The sequence below is a fragment of the Conger conger genome, chromosome 7 (assembly GCF_963514075.1).
Source record: "Conger conger chromosome 7, fConCon1.1, whole genome shotgun sequence".
NCBI lineage: Eukaryota > Metazoa > Chordata > Actinopteri > Anguilliformes > Congridae > Conger > Conger conger.
In genome coordinates, this window is record NC_083766.1 from 21,451,572 (window position 1) to 21,472,023 (window position 20,452).

General features: G+C 44.0%; 1 protein-coding gene across 1 annotated transcript in view; it reads right to left on the reverse strand.

Annotated features, from left to right (window-relative positions):
- The window catches only part of LOC133133901 (GDNF family receptor alpha-4-like), a 32,473-nt gene extending 12,315 nt beyond the window's left edge, over positions 1–20,158 (reverse strand). The window contains exons 1-3 of the mRNA XM_061250183.1: positions 19,649–20,158; positions 945–1,223; positions 328–420 (exon numbers count right to left, since the gene is read on the reverse strand). Coding sequence (XP_061106167.1) covers positions 328–420; positions 945–1,223; positions 19,649–19,709 — 433 coding nt within the window. The 5' untranslated portion in view covers positions 19,710–20,158. The remainder of the gene's footprint in view (positions 1–327; positions 421–944; positions 1,224–19,648) is intronic.
- Between the last annotated feature and the right edge of the window lie 294 nt (positions 20,159–20,452).

Sequence of the window (20,452 nt, forward strand, 5' to 3'; positions counted from 1 at the left end):
GGTGAGTTAACTGTGTAATTAACTGCTTTAATTGATCAATTAAGTGCTGAGTAACAACAAGAACCTGGAGTGATTTAAACTATAAAAACAAATAAATATAAGGGGCATTATTTAATGTCATAATTTGCTGTTTATTTTAAAGAAGGTATAAGTTAAAGCACCATTTATGCACTGGCACCATTTTAAAAGTATTGTTCTAGCAAGGTACTATTTTTTTAATAGTACCAACAAACAAGACATACAGTACAATGGAAGACCTGTGGCCAGTGACCGCGCAGAGCAGGGGGAATGCTGGGATGCAGGAGGACCTTGAAAGACAGACAGTACCTGACATTATAGAGGCCATCCGGGACGTGGCCATGTTTCTCCCCAGGTCTAGCTCCACATCTTCATATGGAGACACATCATACTCCTCATGTCCTGAGGAGAGGAACGAGGTGTCCATCACACAACCAAACACACACGCACACACACACCACACCACCAAACACACACTCACACACACACCACCAAACACAGACCCACACACACATCATACTCCTCATGTCCTGAGGAGAGGAACGAGGTGTCCATCACACAACTAAACACACACGCGCACACACACACCACACCATCAAAAACACACTCACACACACACCACACCACCAAACACACACACACTCACACACCACAATACACACACTCAGACATACACACCACACCATCAAACACACACTCACACACACACATTGACATCACACACTCACACACATCATACTCCTCATGTCCTGAGGAGAGGAATGAGGTGTCTGTCACACAATCTAAACACACTCACACACATCACACAATCAAACACACACTGACATGCACAAACACGGACACACTCACATCACACAACAAAAACTTGATTGAAAAGCAACAAATGAAACACAGATTCATACACACACACACACACACACACTTACCCTGTGAGAACCGCACAGTCCAGTACACCTTCAGGCAGCCTCCTTCGCGCCTGGACCCGCGTTGGCACTTGCAGTCCAGCAGGGGGCGGTAGTCCTCCAGGGAGCTCTGGGCCTTCAGGCACCTGTGCCGGGCCTCGGGCCCCAGGGGAGACACCGCTTCCTGGGAGGCGCAGTACTCCAGCTCCTGGTACCAGGCGCTACACGCGGCCTCCACTGCGCACCTCTGCTCCGCCTCCAGACAGTCCACTACTGGCAGGGAGGAGGACGCCTGTACACTTCCTGGAAGGTAGGGGGCGACAGTGAGTTACTGCAGACCTTGGCCCTGGGTGTGTCGAAGTGTCCCTGAGAAAGACACCTAACCCTTAAATGCTCCTGACAAGCTGGTTGGTGCCTTGCATGGCAGCCAATCACTGTTGGTGTGTGACTGAGTGTATGAAGGGTGAATGAGAAGCATGAATTGTACAGCGCTTTGAATAACCATTTACCATTTGCCAAACATTTACAACCGTGACAGATGGGGGTACTGTACAGAATTTCATCCAAAGGCATCCAGAAGAAAATGAAGTAGCAGTAATTGCAGCATGGATACGGTTACGACCTGGTCTTGGGTCCAACCGTGACAGGGTAAAGGATAGGGAAATAGAGCTTGGACCGGGGGTGGGAATGAAAACTGCAGACTGACAAGTAACTCCTTTCCTATCTGCCTAATTGAACCTAAATAAAACTGGTTAGTCTTTTAAGGTTTACCAGGCACAAAGCAGTGTGTAGTCAACCGGAGATTAGAACAGCACTAAAATTGCCTTTAAAAATAATAAAGGAAAAACAACAAACAAAATAACAAACAGTGTCCTAATGGAAGGATGCAATCCAGCTGGAAACGCTCTACATAACTGGAGTAACTATATGACGAGCAGAGGGGCAAAACAGAGTCAAAGTGGGTGAACTGGGTCGAGCATGAGTGATACACTGGGACAAACAAAACAAACAGGGCTAGGAAAGAATCAGAGTTGAAAAGGACAAGGAAAGGGTCAAAATCCAATCAAAAGCAAACAAATGAAAAGGGCTAGGCGAGAGTCGAAAGTCAAACAAAAAATACGGTCATACACAAGTCAACGCAATCAATAATCAACAAGTCACACGCAATGGTTTGCAGAGCTAGTCTGCCCTGATCAGTACAAACGGCGGACGTGGAAAAGGCCATTCTAGGGTAAACCGGAAGTAAGGATAAAACAATCACGTGAGCAGCAAAGATTCACAAATGTAAACAAAAGCTTACAACAGAGTTCGTAACAGATACCGCCTCACCCTTTCAGTTATACATCTTACAGACTGATACACAGACATTATATGTTTGTAGGCAGTTGAAATGTTAATGTCGCTGAGGTACAGAGTATGTAGAGCCAGGGGGTGCCACTGTGGACAGACAGTACAGCAGGGATCAGCAGCTCGCAGTCCTCAGGTACCGAGAACTGTGGGTTTTCCACCCCCCCTTAACCTGGGAGTCAGGTATGAAGACAGTCTGGCCAATCAGTAGCACTAATTGTTCAGTTAAGTACCCAGGAGCAAAGAAAACCAGGGCTGGATTTGAGGACCGGATTAGAGGACCAGATTTGATGATCCAAGGACTACAGCATGCATGCAGAAGTTGTGTGGCTCTTGCTTGGCTCAATCGCACCAGTCAAGATCAATCAGGCACAGGAAAGTATTTGAATCAATTACTAGACAATTACATATTTGACCCAATGATATATTTGATCTGATGCACAGTAGGGGCGGCCTTTAGCCTAGTGGTTAAGGTACATGACTGGCACCCACAAGGTCTGTGGTTCAATCCCCGGTGTAGCCACAATACGATCCGCACAGCTGTTGGGCCCTTGAGAAAGGCCCTTAACCCTGCACTGCTCCGAAGAGGATTGTCTCCTGCTTAGTCTAATAAACTGTACCTCGCTCTGGATAAGAGCATCTGCCAAATGCCATTAATGTAATGTAATGTAATATTTAATTCAAAGCTACCTCTTAAACATGAACTTCCTCGCGCAACAGCGCCCCCTCTGGTCTATCCAGGCACCTGCCTGCCCCAGCTCTCCAGTGCTCTGGTGTCTGAGCACGGTGGCTCGGCTGATGGATGTGGGATTGAACAGCAGTGTCAGCTGGCAGCTGAATTTCATGCTGCCGATGTTACATCAAAAAGACAGGCATACAATTACAAAGGGGAGTTCCAATTTGGCGGAGGAAAGAGAGATAGAGGGAAGGACACGAGAGAGAGACAGATGAAGGGGAGGATGATGGATATAGCCAGGAAGAAGAGTGAAGCTTCTTTCTTTCTCTATCTTTGGAACAAAGGTAATAATTGCGTAAGCGGTTGTGAAGAAAGTTTGCACTTTGAAAAGCCGGAGTTACTTTTTCAGAGTTAAATGGGCAGAGCACTGGAGGCACAGATTAAATTTTGTGAGCGCCGTTTGGGTCTGAAATCACACCGGCTCGCAGACGGCTACCGTGATTAAAAGGCAGCACCATCCAATTAAACACATGCTGACTCTAAGCACAAAGTGTGGTTAAAGTCAAACAGACACAGCGTGGTTTCAATCACAAACTCTCCATGTGGGCTATGGGTAATTTAGACTGTTTCACACACACACGCACACACACACACATAGGCACAGACACACAGTACATGCAGACACACACACACCCACACACACAAAAGTAAAGCATATACTAAAGCACACGCACACACACAGACACACACTCAAGCACACAAACACAAGTAAACCCATATACAAAAACACACACAAACACACCCTCACAGGGTTGCATGCATGCATGCACGCACACACACACACACACACACACACACACAGTCATGTGTTCACCAGGTCAGGTGTAGGCTGTACCATGGGTATACCATGACTCACCACTTCACACATGTGTACCCCCCCCCTCCCCCCCCGCCCTGCACAGACACACACGCACACGCACACATACGCACGCATGCACGCATGCACACACACACACACACACACACACGTGCACAACAGGTCTAATATTACTTTGAATATGGTCATATCTTGAGCAGATTAGTCATGAATAATGCATTGTAGGGGAAAAATCCCACCTGGGAATAAAACCTGCAACCTTTCCATTATAGCTGTCCGTCAACTTAACCATTAATGAGAAGGAAAGTATCTGTAGGGACCAGAAGACATTCCCACAGCACCTTAGTAATCAGAAAAGGTTTGTGATATTACAGTACATATTCAAAAACTCTCAGAAATAAAGGTATGAAAAGTGCCTAAAAAGGTACAAATTCCTGTCGCTGGGGTGGTGCCCTATAGGTACATAAATTTGTACCCCAACCCAGCAATATATAATTAATTTGTACCTTTTTTGCTTGGAGATTTGTACCCAAAGAGAACTTTACTATACATTCAGGGTACATTTGGGAAATTTGATCCGTGAATACCAAAAGTGTACCTCTACTGTCACTGAATTTCTGAGACGGTACCTGTCCTTCAAGCAACTAAAGCATTCATGAGAAGGTAAGTATCCGTAGGGACCGGAACACATTCGCACACTACCCTAGCAATCAGAAAAAAGTTATCACATATTCACAGAGAGACAGACACACGAACGTTAACGTGCCTTCCTGTCCGCAGACAGTACTCGACAACAGACACCCCCTCGTCGGTCTGTGGGGTTAAATTCAGGTCACAAAAGGGGAAGAAGAAAGGCAGACGGATGGATGAAATGGCAGCAGTTAAAAGATCTCTTTCTGCAGTCTGTGGGGAGGCCAGCTCAGCCCAGAACCCCCCCTGCGGCGGGGATTTCGACTTCCAGCTGAGGCTCTCTCTGTACTGTGATCCCATCTCTATCCGTAACCCCTGTCCCCGTCTCCCATCTGTATAAAGTGAAAGCATAAATAAGGAGAGTGGGCTGTCAACGGAAATTGAAGAAAGGAGAAGGTATCACAGGTGAAAAGGATCATGGATAAAACCATGATCCATTTCTCTTCCGCTCTGATGACATCTCTATCTATACCCATCTTAGCTTTCCCTCCTGGACCTTCTATCCACCATCCGTTCCAGTTCTATTACCCCCATCCTTCTGCCCCTGTGACCCCCGTAATGCCCCCATCCTGAGCTGCATTTGCCTGGATGTCTTGCTCAGCTTATATACAGTATAACACACAGTGGTATAGCTGGGTATTTATAAAAGGCCCCTCAGTGTTCCCTATGACAGCCAGACTGAACAGTGGGGTTTGAACTGCAGAAACTGCAGGCTTCAGAATTGCAAGATTAACCCCCCCCCCCTCTCTTCTTCAGTCTTTTCTGTCTGGCTTTCACTTCCAGGTTGCGGTATTGCCTCCTGAGGTCAAGGCCAACCAGCTTGGCACCAGTTAATGCCCTTTGCCAAGGATCCAGTGAGCTAGCAACAACTAAAAGGCTAAAATGTTCGTTCAGATTTGTCAGTTTGTTGCATCGATAATGAACAGGAAATTGATTGGATTACACCTTTTTGTCTTGAACAAATTGCAATTCCAGGCAATATTACCCCCATTATATTGAAAGATCTCACCCACCTCCCGGGAAAGTCACACTGTTGAGTTAAACGGTGAGCATGTTTTGTTTTGTATTGCTGTTGACAATGAGCTTCAGGAAGAGGAGAAAAACAGCCTTACAGGACCCGGTTAGCACTGTGCTAAGCAGCACAGCAGTCTCATGCTTAAGGCTTCCAGGCCTGAAGCCAGCATCATCAGCATATTCTGTAGCGCTGGGGCTTGTATGCCACCAACCTGATAACAATTCCCAAATTTTACATTTTGTTATTTACATACTTGGCAGATGGTCTTATTAACTAACCGATACCGTACATCCTTAATGGGGAAGGGAACCTGAAACTAACTCTGGGAGTCTGTTCTGTAGCTGCTCACTAAAACTGCGGGGGCCACAACTATAGAATTGAAGAGGAATTTAATTACAGCCTACCCGCATATACTGTAGTGCATGTACAGAGTTTTGAATTAAATGCTTACAGTTAAAATAAGGGATGGACATAATTTTATCTTTTAATTGTGGTGTTATCTTTACCGTCAGCCATGTAATGTAAAATATATATATATATACCTAACAACAATAAAATTTGACAAATAATTTTTTCCAATCTGCAGAATTACTTGGGAACTGGACCACGATTGGTCCTTGGGCCAGCAATCCGGATCACAGCCTCAGCAGCACTATTTGAATGTTTTAGTAGCACTTTACAATAAGGTTACATGACCATTAACCAATGTCACAGTTAACTAACTACTGAGAATCTGTCCTTAATCTATACAGCTTTGTTAATTATTTGTACATCATTATTTAATGTTCACAACTATTTATTGCCAATTCATATTGGAGTTTCAAAAAAACTGTTAATGTATTTGTTAATGGTTAACTAATTATACGTTTATCCTATGGTTTGCTAATGTATAAATATTAACACATTTGTTAGTAGGTAACAAAATACATTAACTAATCAAAAGGTAATTTCATGCCGAGTTAATGTATTTGTACATCATTAATTTATGCTTAACAACTACATGAATTTATGCCAATTCATGAACCTTATTGTAAAGTGTGACCAATGTTTGACTGTTACCTCAGCACTGGAGTGTTAATTACAGTGTTAATTTAAGAGCATTGTAATCACACATTTAAAGGCGACATTGGCTCAGGAGGTAAGAGCAGTCGTCTGGCAGTCGGAGGGTTGCCGGTTCGATCCTGCCCTGGGTGTGTCGAAGTGTCCCTGAGCAAGACACCTAACTCCCAATTGCTCCTGACGAGCTGGTTGGTGCCTTGCATGGCAGGCAATCGTTGTTGGCGTGTGAGGCGCTATACAAATGCCAACCATTTACCAAAGAGTTAAAAACGTTTTCTGTTCGCACAGCTGGGCCTGGGGTAAATGTCTAAGCCCCGGAGAACAAGGACACCTGGGAATCACACTGCTCCCAATCAGGGGAAACGCTGGGAGACCTATCACCACGGCAACCATCCGCTCTCTGCACTGTGTAATTAAAGCCCATCTCTAGATCTGTGGAAGGTGAACATGAGATGAGGGGATCTGGCACAGAAGGAGAGATGAGACAATATTTAGAGAAGATGGAAAGAGAGGTAGAGGAGGAACAGAGAGGCCTAAAGTACAAAAGAAAGATGAATACGGACAAAGATTCCACCTGTGATATACAGCACTGTGAGCCCAATAATCCCACACTTTTAGATTTGTAATTAAACTATTAAAGAGCGATGCATAGTATACACACTATTGGTTGCATATGTTCACGTGCAGCTTTTACTTATAAGTGTTTTTTTAAATGACAAGAAATGACACTTGTATACATAAGCTGTGTTCGAAACTGCATACTTAGCATTCTACTTGTACTACATTTCAGTGAAAATCTGCCTGAAATTTCAGATGAGTAGTATGCGAGTGTATAGTTTTGAAGGCAGCCATAGTGTTCCCATTTCAGGGCACCATAATATTTGGGACAAATTGCTTCACAGGTGTTTCTGATTAGTCAAATGTGTTCAATCGCTTCCTTAGTGCAGGTATAAGAGAGCTTTCAGTATCTAGTGTTGATTCTGGGCTTCTGATTGCCTGTGAAGTCAGTTATTACCGTTATTAATGCAGATATTGATCTCAGTCACTGGGGATTATTGCTCAGCAGTGAAGCAGAGCTGATGGCTTCATTCACACAGCGACAGCAGAGGTTAATGTCTCAAAAGCAGACAAACACTGTCACGCACTGTGACACACGCCAACACACACTGTAAACAGAATCCCACACACACACACACACACACACACACACACACACACGTACATGCAAACTCACACTCACACACACGAACACTGACACACACCAACACACACTGTAAACAGAATCCCACACACACACACACACACACACACACGTACATGCAAACTCACACTCACACACACGAACACTGACACACACCAACACACACTGTAAACAGAATCCCACACACACACACACACACACACGTACATGCAAAGTCACACTCACACACACAAACACTGACACACACCAACACACACTGTAAACAGAATCCCACACACACACACGTACACGCAAACTCACACTCACACACACAAACACTGACACACACCAACACACACTGTAAACAGAATTCCACACACACACACGCACACACACACACACACACACAAACACTGACACACACCAGCACACACTGTAAACAGAATCCCACACACACACACACGTACATGCAAACTCACACTGACACACACAAACACTGACACACACCAACACACACTGTAAACAGAATCCCAAACACACACACACACACGTACATGCAAACTCACACACACACACACACAAACACTGACACACACCAACACACACTGTAAACAGAATCCCACACACACACACACACACACACACACACACACACACATACGTACACGCAAACTCACACACACAAACACTGACACACACCAACACACACTGTAAACGGAATCAACACTCACACACACATACACACACACACGTACATGTAAACACACACTCACACACAAACACCGACACACACTGACACACACCAACACGCACGATGTAGACAGAATCCCACACACACATACATGCACACACATACATGCACATACACAAGCACACTAACCAGACAAACACAGACACACACCAACACACACACTGCAGACAGAATCCCACACACACATACATGCACATACACACACACACACACACAGAAACAAGCATCGCCACAAACGCAACTTTACTGTCACAGAATGAGCAAGCCACCGACGAATCCAATGAAAGCGCATGTTGTTCCAGAACATTCTGAAAGTTTCTCTGGCTAACAAATATCGAAATGAAAGAACCAATGAATGGAACAATTACAAGTACTCGTACAAACAATGTTGATGCTAGCCTTTGAGCCTTAAGCAGTGTAGAGGAAAAATATATACAGTAATCCAAATTGTTCAGGAAAGGCCCACTGTGATAAGGCAGCATGGAGAGCATGGAGAGAATGCACAATACATCAGCACTGTGCTTTCTCTGAAACAAAGCAGCAAGCTCTCTGATATATGTACTGTGTTTCACGTCAAATATATACACTTGGGACATTCTATGTTGTTCCAGCCATGCACATATTTGTCTTCTTCCTACTGGATCAACTCTTAACCAGAACATCTTTATCAAATGGCTGGGCAAAACAACTTTATCTGACTGCTGGCGAATAAACAGACACAAGCACGCATATGATTGGTTCGAAGTCATCCCTTCAAAACAAGCTGAAGCAAAAGTGATATGGCGTATATGCGAGTGAAGCGGATCTTCCAGAGGGGGGAGATTTTGAAGGGTGGGGAGTCGATTTGACTGACATCAAATGAGGAGGGGGACGTCAAATGAGGCTGCACGCCACTGCATGAAAATAACAGTAATTGGAGGAGAACGGACATTTGACAGACATTTCATCAACACTTTAAGTGTACATAGTCTTCCACAGCAAGATCTGATTTGGATGACCCCGAACCCACCCCAACCCAAATGATATATGCTGAATATACACTTAGTGAGCACTTTATTAGGTATTTATTAGACTTATTGGCCTTCTGCTGCTGCTGTAGCCTATCCACTTACAGGTTTGATGTATTGTTTGACGTATTGCAGAAATACCATTCTGCATACCACTATTGTAATTATTTGTGTGGTTATTTGTGTTACTGTCACCTTCAGTTTTGACCAGTCTGGCCCTTCTCTGACCTCCCGTTAACTTGGTGTCATTTAGCAGACACACTTATCCAGAGCGACATACAGTTCATTTGACGAAGCAGGAGACAATCCTCCCGTGGAGCAATGCAGGGTTAAGGGTCTTGCTCAAGGGCCCAACGGCTGTGCAGGTTGCTGCTACACCGGGGATCAAACCACCGACCTTGCGGGTCCCAGTCACGTACCTTAACCACTACGCTACAGGCCGCCCTCTCTCATTAACAAGGCTTTTGCCCCCAGAACTGCTGCCAACTGGATGTTTTTCACACCTTTTGCTGATACTCAAACTACCCTGTCTTGCACCAACAATCATTCCACGTGTGTGTCATTTAGATCACATTTCTTCCCCATTCTGAACAACAGCTGAACCTCTTGACCTCATCTGCATTTATGCATTTAGTTGCTGCCACATGATTGGCTGACTAAATATTTGCATTAACAAGCTGGTGTACAGGTCTACCTAATAAAGTGGGCACTGAGAGTAGAATGAATAATTTGGAGTTGAAAGCCTTAAGCAGGCGCTTATATGTCTCATTGATCCCGACCAGCTCTGCGTACAAATCACCAGCTGTCTATTCATGAAGATGACATGCAATTTTCTCCAGAACACCACAATTACGTTAAAAAAAATTAATCTGTCAGTCATTGGTGGAATCCATCAATGTGTCAGCGGAATGGAAACTAGAGACCAACGCATAGCACACAGCACACAACACAACTAAGCGGAAATCTCCTGTCCAACTGGGGCCAGGAGGCCAAAATAATAAAGTGAGGATGAAGAGGAACCAGCTTGCTGCAGGCTACACACCCCTCTTATCCACCTCAAACACACTTCAAAACAAAACCCGAAAAAGGGCCCCACCACCTTATCTTAGTACCACCGCATCACTGGTAACAAATTAATTCTATACTACACCACTGGAAAGAGATATGAAATAAACAACAAAGCAATTCAATAAAACCCCTTCTGCCAACCAGTGAACTAACTCTCGGGCCAGTAAGGTGCTGAGGTAAGCAAGCCACAGCTCACCTGAGTAGCACGTCACTTCCACCCTGTACATTAATGCAGACACATTGCCATAAGCAAGCACCCACACACACACACACACGCATGCATGCACTCTGTATGCACACACACACTCTTCACACACACACACACGCACACACACACACACACACAAAGATGTATGCGCACTGTACACATACACACACACACTCCTCACACACACACACACATATACACACACCTCACACACACTCCTCTCTCTCTCTCTCTCACACACACACACACACACACACAAACACTCTCTCTCTCTCACACACATACACACACATACACTTTCCTCACACACACACACACACACAGAGCAGGAAGTCTACTCCATGCTGTGAGCCCTGTAGCTCTTGGACAAAACCCACTCAGCACATGAGATGATGTCATCGATCCACAAGCTCCAGCTCCACCTGTCATTACAGCTCAATCACTGCTGCTGTCACTGCGCCTCCCCTTACACCAAAGAGCTCCGTCTGAAACCAACTCCACTGAGTACTGTCATCCACGGAGGAGTACTGTCAATCACTGAGGAGTACTGTTATCCACTGAGGAGTACTGTCAATCACTGAGTACTGTTATCCACTGAGGAGTACTGTCAATCACTGAGCAGTACTGTCAATCACTGAGTACTGTTATCCACTGAGGAGTACTGTCATCTACTGAGGAGTACTGTCAATCACTGAGTACTGTTATCCACTGAGGAGTACTGCCAATCACTGAGCAGTACTGTCATCTACTGAGGACTACTGTAAATCACTGAGTACTGCTATCCACTGAGGAGTACTGTCAATCACTGAGTACTGTCAATCACTGAGGAGTACTGTCAATTACTGAGTACTGTTATCCACTGAGGAGTACTGTCAATCACTCAGGAGTACTGTCAATCACTGAGTACTGTCATTCACTGTGGAGTACTGTCAATCACTGAGAGGAGCTGTCATTCAATGTGGAGTACTGCCATGCATTGACAAGTACTCATCCACTGTGGAGTACTGTCAATAACTGTGCTGTGGAGTGCTGTCAATCACTGAGGAGTACTGTCATTCAATGTGGAGTACTGTCATGCACAGAAGAGTACTGTCATTCACTGTGGAATACTGTCATTCAATGTGGAGTACTGTCATGCACTGAAGAGTACTGTCATTCACTGTGGAATACTGTCATTCAATGTGGAGTACTGTCATTCAATGTGGAGTACTGTCATTCACTGTGGAATACTGTCATTCACTGTGGAATACTGTCATTCAATGTGGAGTACTGTCATGCACTGAAGAGTACTGTCATTCAATGTGGAGTACTGTCATTCACCGGGCAGTTGGAGCAAAATTATACGTGTGTGAGTTTTGCTAGATTCTTCTCCCGATTGCTCTCCGCTGTATTAATCAACACCCGTCCATCCAAGGACCGCCTAGAACAACTGCAATTACAGCACCGCAACATGATACAAGATGTTCTTCTCAAAAATTCTGTGCTATATAACCTCCCGAGAATTAGCAATTAATTTTTGGTTTCTTATAGGGGATACAAGACTTCATCTCAAGAACCGTAAAGTCTACAATGCTGAAACCCATCCTACACTACAAGGCACAAACAAAATAAATAAATAAATAAACTGACAAAACACTGTAACATGTTTTGTCATCCAAGACAATCTAAAAAAGATTCAACGCAGCTGGTTTACCCACCCACGGTTTACCACTTTGGTGAATATAAACGTGTACATATATATGCAAATCTGCACACTTATCCCTTGAAACCTTGCTTGTTGATTTATACTCTCATACACCAGGGGACCCCTCATGTAATTTAGAGACACATGCACACATACGCTCCCACAAACACAGATACATGTACAGAGGATACTCTCTCTCTCTCTCTCTCTCTCTCTTACTCTCACACACAAGCACACCCACCACACATCAGCTATGGCAGAGTGGGAGGGGTATAATTAGATAATTACACAGAAGGATGATTAACTGGACAGATTGAGAGAGCCAGGTTTAGAATCTGCTTCCCACTCATTGAGACAATAATGATCTTTAATGATCGGGGAGGGTCGGAGCGTCAGTTTAACGCTCCATCGGCAGGACATAGAGAAAGCAGTGGAGGACAGAGCACTGTCCTGGGAAGGATGTTACAGGTCAGCAGACCTGGGTCAAACATGTAATTACTTTGGATTCAAATACTTGATGCTTTACTGAGCTTATCTGGTGTTTTGGAACCTGTAAAATACTTTCGAAAAGGGCAAACCTCGCCTTCTGGTCCTCTTGGTTGGTTCAAATGCACCAGGCAAGGTCAATTGCGCACAGAAAGATCGTGAGGATGTTACAGGGTAGTCATGTAAGGATGTTACAGGGTGCAGTAGGTAAGGGTGTTACAGGGTAGAGTTGGTAAAGAACTTACAGGGTGGACTCAGGTAATGATATTGCAGGGTACAGTCAGGTAAGGATGCTATAGGGTAGTAGGGTAAGGATGTTACAGGGCAGAGTCAAGTAAGGATATCATAGTGTAGAGTCAGGCAAGGATGTTATGGAGTGGAGTCAGGTAAGGACATTATAGGGTAGAGTCAGGTAAGGATGTTACAGGGTAGAGTCAGGTAAGGATATTATAGAGTAGAGTCAGGTAAGGATGTTACAGGGTAGAGTCAGGTAAGGATGTTACAGGACATAGTTCCGGAAACAGGGCCTGTGCCTCAAAGTTTCAAAATGTAGAAAGAAACTAATGCATCCCAATTAGCAGATGTCCTAATTATTTTTCCAGTTAGCACACATTCATTTTCAGGAGCAAATGTTCTCAGAATGGGAATACTGGACAGCCCTGGGTAAGGACGTTACACGGCAGACTCCTGGTAAGGATGTTCACGGTAGAAACAGTAACGTCCACAGTGACTCTGGGATGCCTGGGCTCTGTGGGCTAACGTGCCGAGGCAGTATGAAGCGGCAGGTTCGGTCACGGTCACGGGGAAGTGGTTGAATTGTTTTCCCTGAGGCTCTGAGGATTCGAATGCTAATCTCAGTGCTGCCGTCGTGCCCTTGGACAAGGTGGTTCACCTGCACTTCTGCTATGTGAACAGGCCCGCAGGCTACCAGGCAAGCAAGTGACATCATCACATAGAAGCCATCAGCCCAGCCCTAAATTATACGAAGTACTGCAATACGTCCACCTGACACTGGAAAACAAACACACACACACACGCACACACATGGACACACACATACACTCATGCAGAAACACACACACATGCATAGACAGACATACACACACTCATGCACACACACACACACACACACCTGGACACAGACACACAAACACACTCATGTAGAAACACACAAACACACACACATGCTCATGCACACACACACAGACACTCATGCAGAAACACACACACACTCATACACACACAGATACACACACACACTCATGCACATACAGACACACATACTCATGCACACACTCATGCAGAAACACACACACACACTCATACACACAGAGACACACACACACACACATACTCATGCACACACACTCATGCAGAAACACACACACACACACACACACACTCATGCACACACACAGACACACGTTTCTGTACTAAATTTGGTCATTTTCCTTCATCAGACTCTGTCCCTTACGGACCCCACGCCTTCACGCAGCCTGGAGCCACATATACATCACCCTGCCTCTCTAAACCGCACACTACACTTCCCCTCGTCTGGACTTTCTCCCTCTCCAGCTGCTTTATTACCTTCAGTCCAGCTCAAGCCATTTGAATCGCTGTGATAGATTCCTTATTACATTTCTACCTTTACTTCACACCAAGCTCGCCAGCGGAGAACGGGTTCCCCCTCTATAGACGGGTTCTCCCCCGAGACTTCTTCCCATCAGGGAGCTTTTGCTCCCCCCCCGGGGGGGGGTTTAACCTCATGTGTTGCTATTTGGGGGTTCATGCTGTGTGTTTACCCCCTTTTCCCCCTTCTGTTATTCTGTAAAACACATTTGTGATAGTTTTCTGTGAAATTGACTTGACTTGACCAGGATCCCTGTTCGTCTCTTACCGGCTCTAGGTTAGCTCACAAATGATTACCTTTTTGGTATGTATTATATGGTTGTATTATATGGTGTCCAGCACATCCTCTTAGTGGAGTACAGTGACCTTTTGTCACTGGGGTATCCATAATGGTGATACCTTTAACTTGCACACTGGGTGGATGGGTATCTCCTGGTTGAATGGGCCTCTTTTGCAGGAAAAAAAGGGAACTATCAAGGTGCATGGATTAGAAAACAGGACCCAAAAATGTGAAAAATAAAAATAAAAATACTAGACACATTTTAACTAGACCCTTCTGTGGTATACAGCATCGGTGATTCCAGACTGGAATTCAACCATTAATGAATCTGCCTCATCTTACTCGATCCTGATAAACTGATGTCCTGACGGGTGGTCATTAAAGATATTTTGGACAAGGGTTCCCAGAAGTCCTGAAATATTCCCATTCCATATGTGAATAGGATTTCTTGACCAGGCCACATCAACATCCCCAAGTTCAACTGGAAAACAGTGACACTAGATAAATGCACTCAAGCATTTATTTATGTATTTATTTATGTGTATTCATTTATTATTCTTTTGGGTTTACAATATTATTTTGCTGTAAATTGACCGATACCACCATGTTTGTATGATTTCTATTTTGGTCTTTCTCGAGATCTTTAATTGCGACAAATATGCTTTATACTTTATTGTGAAATAAGCTTATGGAGCACGCCATTTACCTTGTTAAACGAAATGCTAACGCTTCAAACGTTATTACAACAGATTCCATAATGCAGATGCATTAAAAGTTATGTTGTCATCTCGCTACAGACGCTGTATTATTTTAATGGTGAGGGGAGGTGCAGTCTGCCATGTTTACCGAACTCACCACCTGTTCACCGTAACGTCAATATTGAGGTAAATGAAATGCGTGACGCATTTTTGTCCTTTTGTTTCCCTCTGTTAACGAACACCTGCGTGCGCATCTGGCACACAGATACAAATCGACACTGATTACATTGTGACCTAAAGGTAGAGTTACACGGCGCAGTAACCCTGTGACAGAACTCCACCTTGTGGTGGATGGGTGAAACTACACTCTGCCGACTGTGAAGCGAATTGTCCGGGTCAGTGGTTTGTAACCTTGATTCTGTGGACCCCCGTTTGCTGGTTTTCGTCCAACCACAGTTGCAATGCCAGAATTGTATTTTTCTTAAGGAGCTTTTCGTTTCTCTAGGGATTATGTACAGGCATGGCATGTACAGCTATTTCTGACATATTATGGCTTAGGGTAAATAATTATTCTGAACATGAAAGCGCCGAAATAAGAGAAATCAACAGCTTGTCAAAATCCTGTCTTGGCGACCTGGAACAAATACCAGCATACACGAGGTTGGGGGGCACTGGTCTGAGTGGAGGTGAGCGTGGAGGTTGTTTACAATTAGATGGATAATCTATCTTTGAACATGTTTTTATCGCAGGGTGTTTGCTTGGCATTTATGTATTTCCTGTTTTCAGTAGAGTATCCTAAAGTACGTAACGAAAACAAAACGGCCAACGGAAGCTATCTTTTTGAATTTTTTTGGAAGTTGTTGCTTAGAAGAGCAGAACATCTGACCGTTTCTTGTTGGTCCACGCGTAAGAGGCTAGCCTACATGTTCATGTTGTGAAATTGTAAAAATGTAACAACATGTATAACCCATCAATTTGGTTTATAAGTCTCCATACCATGTATTGCATAGCTGCCAACTCTCACGCTTTCGGCGTGAGACACACGCATTTGCGTGTGAAAACAGGCAAATGCGTGTGTCTCACGGCGAAAGCGTGAGAGTTGGCAGCTATGTAATTGTATACTCACCGTGTTCAGCTTCCCCACCACAATGTCACAGTGGAGCACTATTACCATGTCTCTGTATGCCGAAATTGATAGCGTATGTGACTCGTACCAAGTTTGTCTGAAAACGGAATTAAAATTTACACACACACAAAAACAAAACAAAAAAACTAAGCTGATCTGGAAGTATTTTTTTTAGTTATTCGCCATGCAAGTTGCACTGTTCGGGACATGGTGAGCTAACTTGCTGTTGGGAACGTTACGTTAGGCCTAATTTGCGGTTCACGTCCGGTAGGCCGATAAGAGAAGGAGAATTGGGAACCGGGTTATTAGCGTTGAGAATCTTGCTCTTGGAAGAACATCAGCGTTTACGATACGTAATTGCATATGCTATCTATTAAACACCACATTTCTCGGTGAACGCAACTGTAAATCACCGCACAGTGCTGTTACGTATTTTAGACACGTTGTGATCTTAGAAGGAATGGACATGCCATATTCGACTACTTTTCAGAATTGATGGAAGATGACGGACTGAACCAACAGTCCCGTAAGGAAATCTAAAAGACTATATGTATCATATATGTCAGTCCGTGTAGGGCTGCCATATCAGAATAGCTGCATTACCTCACCAACTCAGCTGTGTTCGCTGTTGTTTTTTTTATTGGGTTATTGTCTGCTATTTATTGCTTATGCACGGTATTACGAGGAAACATGGTAATAAAATTCGCATTCAACGATTACCGTGCCAGAAAACTTTATTCACCACGAGACGCCCTTATATTTTTGTTGTGTCGCAAGTATATGATCACATAAGAAGTCTTAATAGCCCATTAAGCGCAATAGAGTAGGCCTACATGTTCAATACTCTCTACTCGTCGATACTGCTATGTCCCATATTTAAAACTGACGGGATAAAATATTTCTTACGCAGCATTGCCTACCTGATGCCAACCTCTGGGGTGATGGATGTGTGTAGTCATCAGGATATGAAAGGATTGATTCTCTTAAAGACTGCTTGCGAGTGGACATCTAGACGCAGTTGTATGCTATAAAGTATATAGCCTAATCTGATTTTAACATTTTTACAATGTAGGCTAGTTGGGAAAGTCCAAAGGTTTGGTAGTGGTAAAACAACATTCATATAGCTTTGCTATTCACCCAACACATAGCAATGTTGCAAAATGATGCAATAATGTGACGCAATAATATTTTTTTGTGGCTGGGGTACCTGCGATTCCACAGGTTAAACGGTACCGCTGGATGTTGGCAATAAATAGCCTAAATAGATAAATAAATAAATCCCCTTATCTTTTGCCAGCAATCTTGGGTTGCATTAATCTTGAGTTGAGCGAGTCACTTATTACTGAGCATGACGATAACTGGTACATTTCAGTCGCCTAGAAGCCGTAAGGTTAAATCCAGTGTGTGTGTGCGCGCGCGCGCGTGGACAAAAACACAGCCATAAAAAACGAGCACCGATTGTCCCTGGCCGTGCTGGCAAGGATGAAAGCATTTAAGACCTTCAGAAATGATGCGATCTATACCCACGGTCATAACGCTGCCTATAACTGTAGATCACTCTGTCTCGCTGACCAACTTTCAGAAAAGGGCTGATATAAGCACTGCAGGTCCAGACACTGCGCCTTGGCATAACCGGTTACGCTTTGCAGGGACGGCAGGTCATTTTTGCGCCTTATTCAGTTGAAAAAAGAAAGAAGGATGGGGTCGGACCATTGCTAAATTAGAAACGTGATAATATTATCTTAATCATTTCTTATATAATACTTTTGTAAAAATCAGATGTTATACTAAAGTCCCTTAATTAGGCTACTTGGGAATTGGATATTCCAATATCCACTGAAATCGAAGCTGCACTGTCCATGTTTACGCTTCTCTCTGACTGAAACGAGAGAAAAATTATCACGCTTTTCTTGAGCCATTCACTCATCTTCATCCAATTTCACCGTTACGGTCTCCTTGACAGATTGTGTCTGTCGTGCTGTGTTGAAATGCGCTGCTTTGAGGAATTTGAACTTAATTTCACCCTACTTTTATGGTGATTGATAATAATTAAAAAAGCAACATGGGTTGCCTACATTTTTAAAAAGGGACGGAACTAAATTGTTGTCACCTATCTGCGTTATCTGCATTTCATTAGAAAGGTCGTTGCAATACGAAGTTTCCGTGCTATTAGACTGAATACCAAATAGACAAGACACAGGTGCGGGCCAAATGTACATATTTGCAGATATGTTGAATAGTTTTTAAGCCGTTATATTTTCTTCGTTTGGAATAAGCTAAATATTTCCTTTATCCCATATTATAAAAGACTCCACTGCGAGACTACTTTCACATGACTATATGGTGTACGTACCTTCCTGGACACATGTTTCGGTCTTTTTCAAAGGTGATGTCGTTTGTGGAGGCCAACACAAGACGTGCAGATTAACACAAAGTAGCTACGATACCAAATTCGGCTGCTTCAAGTTCGTGCGGCAGAGCCCGCTAGTTCAGGGAAATGGAAGCCTGTTTTGAACATGCATATGAAACGGGTATGAATGCATGTAGCCTACGTATTATTGCAGTAGATAGGCTACATGCATGTGATTAGTGCCTATAGGCTACTTTCAAAGTAATGCAATGAGAAAGCGCTTAAAAAACAAGGCAGTCACCACAGTTGTGATCCGTACAAAACCGTCACTAGTCCTCGGATTAGTCTGGACAAGGAAATTCATTTAGTAAAAATAAAACAGAACGAAAGGTGGAATATTCAACAACCAAACAGAAAATGACAAGAGCCTTAATTAAAGTGACGGACAAGCAGGAGACGTCGCCAGTTTAAAGTATTGCTGCCTGTCATGGAAAATAGGCAATATAATTGTCGTGCACGTCACAAAGCTACTAATTAGAATCTGAAATGCGTAGAAAAAAATAGATCCGACGGCTTCGTTAAAGCATTAACGCTTACCTCGAATGAAGACATTCAGAAGTACTCCCAGGAAAAGCATGTTGTCCGCCGAGCGGGACATCGGGGAAGCGGGCAGCTTGCGATCCAGAGGGGCGCTAGTGCCCCGTTATACGCTACTGACCCTCACACACCTGACACCTCGATGCATCCACTAACCGCCGTGCTTGTCCCGTAGAGCGACTGGGAGTGGCTAGGGTGTCTGCAGGTGAGTAAAACAGTTGAGCAAAATCCCAAAACAGAATCGAGAAATAGCCAAAACCACTGCAACGACTGTGAGTTTTAATTTTAAAAAAAACTGGACTGTAAAATTATAATAGTTAAAGCAAAATAAGGAACTCGAAAATTACTCCAAACGCATCACATTTTGACCTTACAGAAAATAAACAAGTCACGAAACCGAGGTTATCCACCCAAAGTTTTTTTCCCTCCACGCAGTGCGTGTACGCGACACTTTGGAAAATCTCCTTTGGCTAAAGGTAAATCGCAGCAAGCGTTTTGAGTAGTAATGCTTCTTTCATACGGGGTCGGTCAACACTCGCCGTTGCGTTAGTCGGAGGTGGACTGATACGCAGACAGTGCACCGCGGGTTTCTCACGAAGAGGCTGTGCCGTGATTGGCTAGGGACGACACATACGCGACTGGCAAGAAACACAGCACACACCAGTGTGTGTGTTATAGGCTAGAATCCTCATAGAATGTGTCTGTGAGTGTGTGGTGGAGGGGTCTGTCTCAGGATCCAGGATTGCAGTCATTTTCAAGTTTATTGCAGGCCTACGGGAAACGTTCTTGTAATTGCAATTCTCG